At 44.1% G+C, this 16,416-nt stretch overlaps 1 protein-coding gene and 1 pseudogene across 1 annotated transcript in view; one reads left to right on the top strand and one right to left on the bottom strand.

The window, feature by feature from the left end:
- dock1 (dedicator of cytokinesis 1) overlaps window positions 1-16,416 on the bottom strand; it is a 248,180-nt gene that overhangs the window by 141,161 nt on the left and 90,603 nt on the right. The window contains exons 26-27 of the mRNA XM_069665134.1: window positions 13,061-13,188; window positions 8,138-8,233 (exon numbers count right to left, since the gene is read on the bottom strand). Of these exons, the coding sequence (XP_069521235.1) occupies window positions 8,138-8,233; window positions 13,061-13,188 (224 nt within the window). The remainder of the gene's footprint in view (window positions 1-8,137; window positions 8,234-13,060; window positions 13,189-16,416) is intronic.
- Window positions 9,963-10,811, top strand: LOC138593777 (large ribosomal subunit protein eL19-like; annotated as a pseudogene).

Raw genomic sequence — 16,416 nt, 5'->3', positions numbered from 1 at the left:
TGAGTCACGACATGCAGCATAATAAGTCACGTTGGTTCTCAGCACATGTGCGGGGTTACAGAGCATAGCCGTGATTGTATTGCCGCAGTTTCCTGCATCAGCTCCTGAAAACAAAGCCAGAGACTGAATGTGCCACTTCTGATCACAACCAGGGCTTCTACAGTGCAGGGTGGCAGGCGTGCAGCCCTGCGTGCTTTTTACAAACCCCTCCCCGGATTTTGCAGGATATTTTCTAGCTTTTAAAGGAACAATTTTTAAAGAGAACAAAAGATCTGTCCCTCTTTTTTAATTACTCGCTCCTGCTCATCGCTTCACTCGACTGTAAGGTAAAAACTCATTAAGTAACTCCATACAGGGATCTAAGACTATGTACAGCCTAATAATATTTGCTTTTACTATATATAGATATACGTTGTATAGCATCAAATAGGGCTAATACCATTTTAATGAGTGGGAAAGCAGCCAATATCTAAAAGAAGACAACATAACGCTACCAACGCCTGCAGGAGCAGAAAAACCAGAAGCCACTCTCAAAGCCAAAAACACTGCCCGACAGACAGGAAATGCGCCAAAGTGGTTTCAAGGGCATCAAAAGAAACACGTTTATCTACTGTCACAATCAATACCTAGCAGACTACTTGATATCACTAGTTTGACCTTCACGAGCTCCAACATGCTGCTTTCTGTTGGCTACATGTGATTCACAGCATCACTCTTGTACATGCCGGGTCGGTTTCTTTCAGTAGTTACGCTGTAGCATCGAGACAGAACTAGATGTTTATCTGTACCTTAAAGAAGTGCAATTGATTTATTATGTGCAATACTGTGTATTTTATACTGTTTTTTAAAAAAAGGAAGAAAAAAAAAAGAATAAAGAGATTTAATATGCAAAATATCAAAAATAAAAACAGACATCTACAGAGCTCTCAAAGGCTGACGGAGACTGAGTATCATTTGTGCGGCATTCAGCCTGCTTTCATCGAGGCAGAAGTTCAAGGTCGGCTCACACAGGTAACAAAAAACATGCTTTTCCTTCATTTTTTGGTAAAGAGCGATTAGCAGCAGTTAAAATTAGACTTACCTGGAAAATGAGAACTGAATTACGCAGTGTCATGGTCATAGATTTAAGCAACACAAAGGGGATGTCATTTACGTCAATTGCACTCAGATAAAAGCCCCCCTCCAATGAAAATCAATTTAACCTTGTAAACATCTCCATGTGGTGTTCTTCATGTGCTACGAGACATATCAGGGACAACATGAGCACTCATCTCCACGGCTGGGCCTGTCTGCTTTTAAACTGCAGTGTGCCAAAGAAAGGCTGAACAACACGTTTTCAGATTGGCAGGTTTGTGACGTCACAAACCTAAGGAGCCAATCACGTTAATGGACGGGGTGGCGCTATGCATATCATTATGTGTAACCTATGGCAACCACTTTAGAGCAAACTCACTACTAATGTTACTACTACTAATTACTACATTTCAAACTAGCTAAGTTTCGGCAGAGACGTGTTCTGTTTTCGCGACGGAGGGGGCGTTTGGTAATTTGCATAGTGGGCGGGGCCTATGCAGATTCAGACATCTTCAATGAGGGAGAAGGAGGAGATGCCTTGGGAGGATTTTTACAAGGTAATTAAACATATTTTGCAGAAAAAACAGACACAATTTATTATTTCAAGCAATTTGATGTCTTAAAACACGACTGGAGCTGGCTTTTAAGAGACATCAGAGACAAATGTTTTAACCATGGGCAAACGAAGCTGCTCTATCTGCACAGCTAAAATATCTGAAATATGTTTTTTTTGGTAATTTGGGTGACGCTTAATTTGACATTCTGTATGCAAAACAATCAACTCTACAATCTAAAGTGAGGAGATAAACTTCCAGCTAAATCAGTCCTGCATCTCTTTGATGTAGTAGTGCAGCACAACACGAGTGCAGAATCCACCGGAGGGATCAGCAGCTAAGGGCCTCTGCTGCAGGAAGTCAACCTGCCTCAGAACCTGCTTCTGATCCAAAGCTTACACTCACAGCACATTTCGTGCCCCAGTCATCCTTACTCTAACGCTGCCTTTTGACTCCGGAGCACGTTTGTGCTTGGGGTGCGTAAGTGCACCTGCTTCATGTTGCCGTAGCTCAGGAGTGAGGTGAAACCAAAGCAGGGACAAACCTCTGAGTAAAAGCCTCAAAGCTGCTGAGTCATCGTCATGCGGACGCAGGAAGCTGAAGGAACTAAAGTTGCTCGAGGGCAACATCACCCCCCGTCCTCTCACCCTTTAGTAGGGCCATCTCCACAGGGCTTCCCTCGGGTTGATGTTTACAGCTCGGTACAAAAAAAGAGACCAAGTGCAGCTTCACATATCACCTCTCAAACCCTGTAACCGCAGTCCTCTGTGGTTTGAAGGTGACGAGCATCGCCACGCGAGTCCCGGCGGTTCTCACACGGCGAGCACACGCCTGACATGAGCTGTCGCGGGGTCAATAAACCCACAAGGACGCTCAGTCAAAGTATCAGTTCAGGAGAGGAGCAGAGAGGTGCAGAGAGTGAGTGATAAGTGTAAGTTGGAGGCATTATGATGCAGTGCCATATCTCACTATGCTTCTTTTCAGTAAGAGCTCTGCAGCAGTCTGGTAGGCAGGAGAGAGAGAGAATGAGAGAGGGAGAGGGCGAGGCGACAGAAAGGGAGATGCTGAAAGAAACATTGTGACAGAAAGATATAAAGATGGAAGATAAAGAGAGTGACTGATACAGACAGGCACGGAAGAGGAGTCTGATCTGAATAGACGTCGTTGTGGTGGCTTTGTTGCAGTATTTTTGGGCAGCGAATGCAGACAGCAGAGAACAAACTCCAACCCCAATGGCTGGTCAGCCCGTACGCTGTCAATCAATAACCACGAGTCCTTCCCCTGCAGCTTTCCACTCCATTCCTTCTGTACACTGCAGGAACATTCTCCATGAAGCACTGCAGCCAACGTGTCAGTTAATCCTCAAAAGGACAGCAATGAAAAGTTCAATTTAAACAACACGACGGGAAGTCTTTGTCTTTAATCTTGATATTACATGCAAATGTTACTATGGCTGACAAGACGGACTAAGAGCATAAAGGTTTGTTGCATTACTTTGGTTGGAACCACAGACTGTATAGGGCCTGTTCTAAAGCGGACCCTCCCCACTGAGTGAACTCCGTTCGACGTCACAGTCACAGCTGAACGCAGCGCCCCTCGTTAAGGTGAAGGGATTAAATACAGCGCAGAGCTTTGAGATGAACTCCCCTCAATCCGACGGAGACAGGAAATGTGTGTAACCATGGTTTCATGTCACACAAATAATAAAAGCTGCATAAATACCAGTGAGGCAGAGTCCTCCATGTGAGTGCACAAACGGAGTGGAAGTGTGTAGGGAGTGGTTTGAGATAGTCTCTGTTAAAAGTGAGGACAATGCAGAAGTGCCTTATACCTGCACTATCTCTAATGGCCAGCAGGAGGCGACTCCTCTGGTGGCAAAAATAAGTCTGATTGTCAATAACCATACTTTTTACTTCATCTAATACCTCAGAATTTTTTTTCTAAATGTGTTTATGGTCTCATCACTAGTTTCTTAAAAGGGGGGGGGGGGGCTAATTTCAAGAGGAGTAGCTTAGCGAGGAGTAGCTTAGCATCATTTACAGTTAAAAAAACTCCTCATGTTCTCACACAACATGCAACGTGCAGGCCCTCATACAGCCTCTGCCTCAAATGACTCAGTCAGCTCTGTCCCTTTAAGAAACCCTGCCCCTCTTTTGATTGGCCAGCTCTCTGAAGCCTGCTGAGGCTGCACTTTGTGATGTCACAAAGTGAGCTGAGAGGCCTTGGGGATTACTCCAACATACTTTCACCTACAGATTTGAAACTTCACCCATGTTTAGTCTGGACATCCAACATTGTAACATTATATATATATGTCTTAAAATGTGAAACAGCATAATACCCCCTCTTTAATACAGCATGATGTGAATTTGATAAATAATGGTGTCAGTTAGAGTGAATTGATGATAAAGCAGGGAGTGCCTATCAACGAGGATAGAGCAGAACAATGTATATCAAATCAGTCGTCCAAATATGGTCGCGTCTTGTTCCAAAAAACCAAGATGGCGGCGGCCTATATGTCAAACTCAGGACCTCAGAGGGGGGATGTAAAAACCAAGGCTGTGGCTTGAACTTAAAAGTGTGTACCACTGATTTTTCCATCTGCTGCATCCTATCTATGTATCTGCAGCGCTCATCCTGAAGCTTACACTGGAGGGAATGTAACTCAAGGACATACAGGTAGAACTTTGTAATTCCAGCAGGGACAGCCAAAATGTATCTGCTACCATCCCACTGTAAATGTATTCACAAGGTCTCGTCTCAACCTGTGCGAGGGTGGACAGGAATGTTAACGATACAGCCTGCAAGGATGTCCAACGATGCAAATGTTTAGCGATTGCCGTGTCTATGTCGCTAACAGGCGTAGCACTGCGGTGACAACACATAACAAAACCTGATGCCTGCAAAGCCGTCACTGTGGTCACTCTCATCAACATTCTGTGTCCAGCACCGCCAGGAGAGAGGAGAAAGGAAAGAGAAGAGAGGAGGGAGACAGAGTAGAACATTAATGCATAAATCTAAATGTAAGAGGCTGCCACTCAGAAGAACAAGGTCGGTGGTTGGCTGCGGTGTTGTGTGAGCAGCGGCGAGCAATCTGCCTGCAGAGTAGGCAGCAGTACCCATAAGAGTCCTCTGATTACAAAGCGATGACACTTCCTGCAGCAGTACTGGGCCTCATGGCTGTTCAAAATTCACCTTATTGATCATTAAACACAGATTCAGTGACTATATAATGAACAGTGTTTGAGTGAAGCACCCACTATGCGTTCAGAAGGACAAGGCTTTGATGCGACCTCCAACTCCCCCGGGGAAAAGGACACTCACGCAAAATATTATGCAGCTACTTCAAGTACAATGGCTCGCTTCCTATAGGGGCTGCAGCTGGCAAAAGGCAGAGGTCAGTTGGGACAATGAAAGCAAGCTGTGCGCAAGGGGGAGTGAAGTAAGGTAGAGGTGGCTGCATTGCATGTATACAAAGTAGATAGTTTCAATAACAGGTCATGGATGGAGCAGTTTCATTAACCAGAAAGGACGCCGCCCTGCTTCCACGCAATTCCGCAGTCGCTGCTGGAAGTATAGAGCATTATTTCACCTCCATCACAGGGGGGGGCGCAGATATAGCACTTAGTATAATATGGCAGAGAGTTCAGATGCATGTGCCGCCTTCATGAGTGTTGAAAGCCTTTGAGACAAAGTGGTAGGTAGTATACGCCGATCAGCCATAACATTATGACCACTGACAGGTCGAGGGAATAACATTGATATCTCGTTACACTCACCCCTGTCAGCGGGTTGGATATGTTAGTCAAAGCATCTCCAAAACTGCAGCTCTTGTGGGGAGCTTCCCGCTCTGCAGCGGTCAGTACCGACCAAAAGTGGTCCAAGGAAGGGACACCGATGAACCGGCGATGGGGTCACGGTTCAAGGGTCAAGTTCACCCCTTCATGGAAACAGTATTCCCTAATGGCAGTGGCCTCTTTCAGCAGGATAATGCGCCCTGCCACACTGCAAACATAGTTCAGGACTGGTTTAAGGAACAACGAGTTCAAAGTGTTGACTTCAAATTCCCCAGATCTCGTTAGAGAACGTTAGCTGCAGCTTGGCTAGCAGTTCCTACTGACTTCCTGTGTCCACCAAAGAGAGTTGGACAAGCACAGATTTTTCACATGAAACAACATAAGTTCAGTGTTGTTGCCTCACAGCTAGAAGGTTCCTAGCTCAAACCCTAGTTTGGACGAAGTGGGCCTTTCTATGTGGAGTTTGCATGTTCTCCATGTGCATGTGTGGGTTCTCTCCGGGTACCCCAGCTTCCTCCCACAGTCCAAAGACATGCTTGTCAGGTTCATTGGTGACTCTAAATTGCCCGTAGGTGTGAATGTGAGTTGTGTATCAGCCCAATGATTCAGTGGCGACCGGTCCAGGGTGTACCCCGCCTCTCACCCTATGACAGCTGGGATCTGCTCCAGCACACCCACGAGCCTGAGCAGGATAAGCGGTATAGATAATGGATGGATGGATGGAACAGCTTAATTTCATGGTTTTACTGGTTTTATGCATCTTACATTGAAATTGAAGTACTGCCATAAAGTGAGCATTTGTCGTTTTGCTAGCTTTAGCTAACTTTACACGCTCTCTGCTAGCAGTCAACTTTCACACATTAAACTGATCTGAAACATGTTGTTCTTTGCTGCTCAAACAGTAGCTGAAAACGGCAGCCATGTAAACATTATGGCTGAGTAGACTTTTATTTTGTAGAAGAAACAAGTCGAAATGTTGGGAGGCTAATAAACGATGGTGTCAGATCAGGCCATTGACTGCTGTTCTTGCCAACCCCTGATACCACAGTTCAGGCCGTATCGGTGGCCTTTCTGATGCTGGTATCTTTATCAGAAGAACTCTTAGAGATGATGAAAAGACCCCACAGCCAGAAAAAAAAAACATCTTTTCTAAATCCAACTTTTTAAATTCTGTGACCATGAGCCAGACTGGACGATGTGGAGTCTGCATCCTTGGCATAAAAATGAACAGATAGCAGAGCGAGTGAAAGTGGGAGTCCCAGACCCCCTCCAGGCAGCTGGCTGTGAGAGACGCTTCTGCAGAGAGGCCTCAGCTTACATAGGCTTATATTATGCAGGGTGATGCACGCTGGTGATCTGTTATACAACTTAGACCTCCCCATTTACGCCATTAGCTCAGTGCATCGCTTAAATATACTCAGACAGACGTGAGGATGGAATTAGAGAACATCTAGAGAATCTCTTCCACATTAAAATCACTTCACTGCAACTTCGAAAGAGCGGAAGCATGAGGGAGAGAAAGTAAGGACTCAGGAAGAGAGTAAGAGGACATGGGGGACAAAGGATGAGTGCTGCAGACGTATTATAGCACTGTGACATAACACACACACACAGACTCACAAACACACACTGGATGATTAGTGTGTGATAACTCCGGGTACTGTTGGCTTTATTAAATCACTCTCTGCTGGTGTGGCTCAGTGACGGGTAATAAAAGCAGATAAGCTTCTATTTAAACAGGTGATGCTGCTTCCTGCTGCTCCCCAGATGGAGAGGCTGCTGTGCGTGCGCACGCTCAAACGCACGATACATAACTAGAGGTAAGAGGAGAAGGATGCCACGCCAAACATTTAGAGTATCTATATAATCAGTCAGCATCGTATGACTCCCTGTTTTCCTACTTGAAGTCAAGAGAAAAATGTCTCCCTCATCACTTGGCTGTATTTAAATAGGCTGTAAAAGAACCTTTAAGTGCCCTCAAAGGAATCTCTGTCATAAAAGATTGCGTAAAAACTGCATAAGCTTATTACCCGAGTCTCGTCTTCAAAGTCACATCACAAGCTTACGCAGCCTTAATGAATAAAAGCATCAACAGGAAGCAACAGAACCAGTCCAGGAATAAGGAAGTTGGCATTCATTGGACTCTTTGGACTCATGAAAATGGATGACGGCTTTGTCACGCAGGCAGGCAGCACATTTATATGATGACCGAGACGTGCTTTAATTGTAACCGAGCTCTTGCTACCAGAGTGATTGGAGGAAGGTTGCTAACTGACTAGGGGGAGTTCACTGATTAGATTGCAGCACGTAGCGTCGGAGCCTTTTTAATAAGTGAGGGATCATACTCGCATACACACATACAACAAAAGCATGAAACAGCAAAACCCACACACACGGTGGCACACAAACAGCTGGCTGGAGACTGATTCGAGCAGATCAAAGAAACTCTCACATTGAGGTTGTGTGAAAGCTTTCAGCCAAGGTAGACTTTACCTTTAATGATAGCTTTGGAGCACAATTGGAGTAGCAGTGCACCTGTGGGAGTTAAACTGGTTGCGGAACAGTAGGCTCCAAATTGGCGAGTGTGTGTGTGTGTGTGTGTGTGTGTGTGTGTATACAAGTGTACGAGTAAGTATGTGTGCGAAAACAAGAGGAAAAGACTGAAGGAGAGTTGGTCGTGGGAGTAGAGAGAATAGCTGCAGACAAACTTACGATGTGAGGAGAATCGCGCCCCATGGAGATGACCGTCCTGTTAACTGTCCTCAGCAGCTTCTCCATGATGATCTGAATGTGCCACTGGGTGGGACCCTGCAGAAAAACAAACTCATTAACACACAAGCAGTAGCCCCGTTTTACACTGCCAGTTCAAGCTGGGATCGTTACTGTACGCCTCGTCTTTAAAGGGGGGGTATGATGTGCAGGCCCTCATACAGCCTCTGCCTGAAACGACTCAGTCAGCTCTGTCCCTTTAAGAAACCCCGCCCCTACAAGCCCGCTTTCTTCTTATTGGCCGGCTCTCCGAAGTCTGCTGAGGCTGCACTATGTCACAAAGTGCAGCCAAGGTAGACTTGACATCACAAAGTGCAGCGTGTAGAAAAAACAGTGTGAAACCTGGCGTTCACAGCAGCCCGCAGACTGAGCTGAGAAGCCTGGGGATTACTGCAACATACTTTCACCTACTGATTTGAAACTTCACCCATGTTTAGTCTGGACATCCAACATTGTAACATGTCTTAAAATGTGAAACAGCATAATACCCCCTCTTTAAGGTAAAACAAGGCGGAATGGTCGGGCGAAGTCGTTCCACCTCTGTTGTTGGAGGTAGTAACAGAGGCTAAACGGCGTCAGGGTAAACACCAGAGCTGGGAGGGCCGAACAGCGTCGTGTGTGTGTGTATGTGAAGCTTGTGCTGACTGTTCACACGTCGTGCCTCTTTTGCTTCCACAACTCCGGAACGCTGTGTAAAAACACACACTGGGGCGGCTTTACTCTGGCGGTGTTGGGTTAAATGCAAAACGGCAAAGGCGGCGTTACAGTGGATCTTCGTTACGGCGCTGTGGTGGAACCAGTGTAAAAAGGGCTTCAGAAGAGGCAAGAGTAGCATTATTTTAAAGAGAGAATCAACATGTTAAAAATAACATTGATGTTCACTGCATTAAAAGGCATATTTTGTGATGTATCCATTTTCCCACGATCTGCTTTTTCTACCTAAGGTTTTTATTCTCCACATTTCCCACAATGACAATAAGCATGTCCTCTGCGTATTTCCATGAGTCACACAGGAAATCAGCATGAAGGCAAAAAGAAGGAGGTGGGTGTTGGCCTTGAAAAGTCTCTTCATCTGTGCAATATTCAGTGCTACCAAAGCTACGTCTGTTTTTAAATTTGGCAGCACACATCTGTTTCCCAACAGATTCTGAGTCCAAACAGAAACCTGAAATACTTCGAGGCTGTTAGTTATTCAGATGGATGTCAAAGCTTGTCAAGGTTTTGTAGCCGTGCGTCGGCACAATTTGAAATGTTATGCCACAATGGAAAAATGGAAAATTCACAAGTAGCAAGAAAGAGGGCAGAATTAACTAGCTAGTTTTCAGACAAGGTTTAAGGTTGGTTTATTATGCTCATTTCAAGCGTCATATTTCACTCTGTGATACCTGTGGAGTAGCTTAGCATCATTTACAGTTACAAAAACACCTAATTTTTCTCACACTGGTGCTCTATGCAGACCCTCATACAACGAATCAGTCAGCTCTGTCCCTTTAAGAAACTCTGCCCCTACACGCCCACTTTCCTCTGATTGGTCACCTCTCAGAAGCCTGCTGAGGCTGCAATACCTACAGATTTGAAACTTCACCCACAAAATGACATATGTCTTAAAATGTGCAACAGCATAATACCCCCTCTTTAACAGTGGTTTCAGGGTTAGTCCTCCTTGATAGATCACCAAACATCAGCTGCTTGTTACTTGATCCTGCTCAAATGTTTTCAACACATCTTTTTAACTTAAAACCTAAAAGGTGGGAAGAAGAAGGCAGCCATGAGCATGCTCAGGCTCCAGAAGAAGCTGGCCTCCAGTGTTCTGTGCTGTGGCAAGAAGGAGGTCTGGCTGGATCCTAACGACCAATGAGACTGTCAGCACCAACTCTCTACAGAAGGACTCGTTACGGTCCACTCCTGGGCCTGATGCTGCAAGAGCACACTGGCAAGGTAAGGGAAGACACATGGGAGTTGGTAAGAGAAAGGGTACAGCCAATTCCTGTATGCCTGAGATCCTACGTCGTTGGAGTCAAAGAAAATCGACAGGCACATGTACCACAGCCTCTACCTGAGTGCCAAGGGTAATGTTTTTAAGCTTAGAATCTCCATAAGGATGCGCTTCACCTTGATCCAAAAGGCAACTGGACTTGGTTGGAGTTCTTAAAGAAGAACTTATTCTTATTGAGTGGTTTGCGGATGATAAGACCATCCTTCACCAGGAAGGACCAGTTTACGGATCTGCTGGCGAATGTTGGCGTTGGCAATCTCATTGGTCTTGTTAGGATCTAGCCAGACCTTCTTCTTGCCACAGCGCAGAACGCTGGAGGCCAGCCACTTCTGGAGCCTGAGCCTTCTCATGGCTGCTACTTCAATAGGAAATTGTGAAGTTCTTGTTGAAGAACTTCAGCCAAGTTCTTGAAGAAGAACCTTAACCAAGTCTAGTTGCCTTTTGGATTAATCCTAGAATTACCATAAGGCAGAAAAGGCTCGCAAAAAGCTCCTGGCCGACCAGGCCGAGGCTCGGCGTTCTAGGACAAAGGAGGCTCGCAAGCGCAGAGAGGAGTGTCTCCAGGCCAAGAAAGAGGAGATCATCAAGACCTTGTCCAAGGAGGAGGAGACCAAGAAGTAACCGGGTTTGTCAATCCTGCCTGACCACCAACTGTCAAGTGCTGACAATAAAAATGTACATAAAGACAAAACCTTGAAACTCTCAAGTTACTTTGACGAAATGTTTCTGCTTAGAGACCTGACAAGAATGACTGATGCATTTTAAAATGATTTATACATTTGCAGATTCCAGCTTTTGGAGGGGTAAACACCCATGGGGCAGTTGAACCGTCGTCATAAATAGGATAATTTTCCTTGGACGTGCTTATTAGCAAGTTAAAGTGAGCTGTGGGGTGTTTTTAACTCTCTCTACCTGTGTGTGGGGGGAATCTAAGCAGGCCGAGCACTGCAGCATCAACCTAAACTTTCAATAATTTACACAGCTCTTTCTGCAGTTGAAGAACTTGTGCACGCCGCTCTGTGCATGTATGCACACACCATCACAGAGGAGCGCAGGGGGAGAATAAACTATCTGAGGAGGGCGTTTCAGTTACTGCCTTCCAACGCAGCAAGTGTGGCACACATTTTCGAGAGAACCCACAGGAATCCCACAGTTTTTGGAGGAACATCCTGGCCTGTTTAAACTTCCAACTGAAACTCAGTGCATGAAGAGAAAGCCGAGATTTTCCTTTCTTTGTTCGAACCTAGAAACGTTTCCTTTTCTTATCTAAGTGCATCTAAGCGTTTGGCAGGGTGCAGTGCAGCACAGGTATAAAAGACAGAGCAACGCAAGGCAGGCAGCAAAATGAGAGAGAGACAGAGAGAGGAGGAGTGAGAGGAAGTAGGAGAGGTGGATAATCCAAGCAGAGTGGAGTGTGGGAGGCCTGGCTGTGGTGATCAATGTGGAGGGTTTGAGAGGGCCTGAGGGAGGACATCAGGAGTCTGGCCATGGAAGAGGATGAAACACACTTGTAAAGCAGCTGAGTGTTTCAGTGCGTGTGTGTGTGTGTGTGTTTTTGCGGTTATCGTGTGTGCATGTGAGGCCTGAGACTAATGCCTGAGTGTGAGGGATATTGGGTTATTGAAAAGAAGCAGTAACTAAACAAATACTGTGGTTGGGGATTAGCTGAGGGATTAGCATACAGAAATTTGACTGAAATTTGAGAATTAACAGTTTTAAGCTCTGAAGCAAGAAAAATCTTAAAATATTGGCTGTTTTCAGCATTTTGCATCTGAAAAGTTGCCGCTTTCAACGTTTTACGTAATTAGAAATGGAATGTTTTGGGGAGTTGAAGTAAGCCTGCGCAACATGAAGAAAATCTGCAATGTGCATATGACGCTAATGCATGTGATAACTATTACAATTAGCATATTAGCTATAAGTTACAGTTCCTGTGTCTGTATGCACCTGCTGTTTAACACAGTGCCAGTGCTTGTAGCAAGTTGTCCCTCCTACAGCCAAAAGATTTTCCGACAGAATGACATCTTACCTGGGCGGCCGGGGGAGGGGGATCACGTTTTCACAGCAGCAGGTGAGCCAAAAGTAAAAGACGAACTACGCCACAGCACTCGCTTTTAAAACGGCGCCATAAGACGGGTCCAAATTTAACAGCTGACGTCACCCCTCAACAATGCATTTACAGGATGCACGGACCAGTGAACGTCTCTTTGTGTGTGTGTGTGTGTTTCTCTGACGAGCATGTGTGTGCCCTCTGATGCGGATGTATATACATGTGCAACAGAGCATTTTTTAACCTTCACAAAAAGAGGCACTCATTTGCGATGCATTTATGTTGATATGCAATATGCGAAGATGAAATTGCGATTCATCGTTCAGCCCTAATTTGAAGTGCTCTGAAAGCATCACCTTGGGCTCAGGCAGCGTGTAATGGCAATTTTGTGGCCTTTTTCTGCAACTTTATGAACTTAAATATATAAATGAAAAAAACAAATCAATAGATAATGGAAAAACCCTTTGCTTTGACTGGCTACATAATTGTACAGCACGTTGCTAAAAGATACACTGGCTCTTAACAAACCGGCTTAAGCAGAGCTCATCTCCATGTTCTTGGAACACGTTCATGGAGTTAAAAATGGCCTCCAGCCATTCAGAGCAATGAATTTCTCAGCTCAGCCAGCTCTACAGGTGAGTAAATTAGCACTGCTGTAAAATGGGCTCCTTTCAGGGCATGCAGGGCAATAAAACAATTCAAGAACAGCAGACTGATTAGTAAAATAACCACAGCAGTGCTTCAAATGTGCTTAATCCCCTTGTTATGCTTCTGTTTGTCCCAGAGGTGAATAAAAAGCACATAAAGCTGCGTTCCTCACCACATCCTTCCTGTAGAGCACCTCCAGGATGTCGCTGAGCAGCTGGCAGCAGGCCTTCAGCTCCTCCCGCTTCTCCAGGTGGAACTTCAGCTGCTCCGTCATCAGCGGCAGGAGGATCTCGCGGCAGTCTGCAGGGACACCATGAAACAAACACAGTCACAAGGCGGCTCAGCACACGCAGCAGATGATGGATCGCAAACAAGGCAGCATATGCTCTCGACACACTTTCTATGAAGATGCACGCAGCTTGTTAATGGCTTCCTCGCAGCTCAGAGGATTAAAGTAAAACAAAGTAGAGAATTAATTTATTAATCAAACTGAAGGAGGAAAAAGATGGTGCAAGCCAGTCAGACTAATTGAACACTGTTTCAGTGCCCATAATTGAAGCATTTTAATGCCTCCATCCGTCCCATTCTTGTGAACACGATATCTCAGAATCGCCTTGAGGGAATTTCTTCAGGTTTGGCACAATTATTCAGTTGGACTCAAAGATGAACTGATTACATTTTGGTGGTCAAAGGTCAAAGGTCAAAAGTCAAGGTGACTGTGACCTCACAAAACACGTTTCTGGTTATAACTCCGGAATTTCTATGCTAATTATAATAAAAGTTGGCACAAATGTTCTCTGGGACTCAAGAATAACCTGATTAGATTTTGGTGCTCAAAGGTCAAGGTCACTGTGATCTCATGTACATCCCATTCTTCTGAACACGATATCTCAGAAACGCCTTGAGGGAATTTCTTCAGGTTTGGCACAATTATTCACTTGGACTCAAAGATGAACTGATTACATTTTGGTGGTCAAAGGACAAAGGTCAAGGTGACTGTGACCTCACAAAACACGTTTCTGGTTATAACTCCAGAATTTCTATGCTAATTATAATAAAAGTTGGCACAAACGTCCTCTGGGACTCAAGAAAAATCTGATTGGATTTTGGTGCTCAAAGGTCAAAGGTCAAGGTCACTGTGATCTTACATCCATCCCATTCTTCTGAACATGATATCTCAGAAACGCCTTGAGGGAATTTCTCAAAATTTGGCACAATTATTCACTTGGGCTCAAAGATGAACTGATTACATTTTGGTGGTCAAAGGTCAAAGGTCAAAGGTCAAGGTGACTGTGACCTCACAAAACATGTTTCTGGTTATAACTCCAAAATTCCTATGCCAATTATAATAAAAGTTGGCACAAACGTCCACTAGAACTCAAGAATAACCTGATTACATTTTGGTGCTCAAAGGTCAAAGGTCAAGGTCACTGTGATCTCATGTCCATCCCATTCTTGTGAATACGATATCTCAGGAACACCTTGAAGGAATTTCTTAAAATTTGGCACAAACATCTACTTGGACTCAAGGATGAACTGAGCACATTTTGGTGGACAAAGGTCAAAGTTCAAGGTCACTGTGACCTAACAAAACACGCCATAACTCAAGAATTCATACGCTAATTATGACAAACTTTCACACACATTTCTAATAGGTTCATAATGATGAAGTGATGATATTTTATACCCAAAAGATGAAAGGTCAACCTCACTGTGATAGCATTATGCTTCATATTGTCACTCCAATCTAATACTTATTGATTTAAACCCCAAGGCACTTGTATGAATCCACCCTTTTCACTTCCTCTCACTGGATGACAACCAGCACAGGGGGCCTCCTGTTCCTCTGGTAATTCACAACAAGCTCTTTGATTTGCTAATATTGAACTTAAGGTGATGATAATTGCATCATGTGTCAAAGCTCTTCATCAGCCCTCTCTCCTACTCTGGAAAAATAGTCTCCAAGTGAGGGCAGCATATTTCCCACTGGAAACTATTCACTAGAATCATACATGTCGCTATAGTGTTAACTACCATTTCACCAGACACTTAATACATACATACACTTAATACTTTTTGTTTAATAACTCCAACATCTCAAGTCTCAACAGACAGAAATGTAATTTCAACCTGACTAGTTGGCAGAGGCTTACTAATGCAAGGGGGTAATTCTAGTTCTACCTAGCTTAGATAAGTTGTGATTTATATTCTACACAATTTTCAACCAAACACAGCCACAATATTGTAGCTGATGTTGACAGTAATATCAAAGTGAATTTCAATATGCAGAGAGTTGAGCTTTGGTTGGCAATTAGGCGTGTAGGACAGGACTGATAAGCCCGAGAGGATTCTCGTAGAAGCCACAAAATTATCATATTTTTTATTAAACCTTCTGATTCCAATCTCAGGTGGGTCTGTATTTGTGTGGGGGTCGCAGTTTAAAGCCTGGGGACACTTACTGGAGCTAGGGAGGTTGAGTTCAGACAGAGATAGGAAGTAAAAGGGGGGTAAGTGCATATTTAGTAGAACTACAGACAGGAAAAGCAGCATTCTGTTCACTGCTACATATGACGCACAAATATAAATTGAAAACCTGTATTCAGGGGAAGAAAGCACCAATCAATGCCCCCCATGCAGTGCACTTAGTCCCTCTCACAAATATAAAGGCAGAGTATTGATATCAATGTCATATAAAAAGAAAGGGACAACAAAAGAGAGGTAGCACACTGAGTTAAAGCCTCATGAATACAGCGGCGGTCCACAAGGAAAACAGTACACTTCATATCAGTATGCTTATAATGACAAGGTGCAGATGCACCGCTGGTCTAAATTGCCACATTGCCAATTGTCAATACAGCTCAAGGCTGAATGATAAAAAGCAGGACATAAGGCGTAATGAATTGCATGAACTTTGACGACCTCTTCATAAACAATCCCCAGAGGTACAGAACATGAGTTCAATCAGTGTTCGACCCCTTTCTAAAGGCCTGACACAGTCAATTATGCAGAGCGGACTGATTCCATGTAGATAAATGAAGAAAGAAAACATTTTCATGCCAACATGCACCAGGAAAAAAAACCTTCATACCCTCAGAAGCTGTATCCATTTCACTGTCAGTATAACTGGAATTAAGCATGAGCCATTAGGCAGCAACATTTACACACAGGGTAAATGTAATAAAGGGTAATGAGTGTGTTATGTACTAATTAGCAATTTAACAAATAAAGATTTCTGGAGAATCTGATATTTAATTTTTAATGACTCAGACATTGATTAGTTCATCACATGATGGTTCCTTAATAAGCGATGTGGGAAATCTTTCTTATGCTACTGGGCTCATTTGGAATTGCTTTTAATAATCCCAATGTAAAACTAATTAGGAGGCTCCTTCTAAAAAATCCAGTTTTAACTAAAAATCCAAAGGGATTAGAGTATTATTGAGGTCTTTATAGAGGGAGTAAGTTGTGGGTTTTATTGGCATATTATGAAAACGCTTAAAATAAAAAATATGAAAAGATATGTGTAAG

This window comes from Semicossyphus pulcher, unplaced genomic scaffold, assembly GCF_022749685.1.
Source record: "Semicossyphus pulcher isolate SPU_LCO1_2020_fin unplaced genomic scaffold, fSemPul1.0.p SCAF_16, whole genome shotgun sequence".
NCBI classification, from domain to species: domain Eukaryota; kingdom Metazoa; phylum Chordata; class Actinopteri; order Labriformes; family Labridae; genus Semicossyphus; species Semicossyphus pulcher.
Note: the sequence above shows the minus strand (reverse complement) of the source record. Positions and strands in the feature narration are given on the sequence as shown.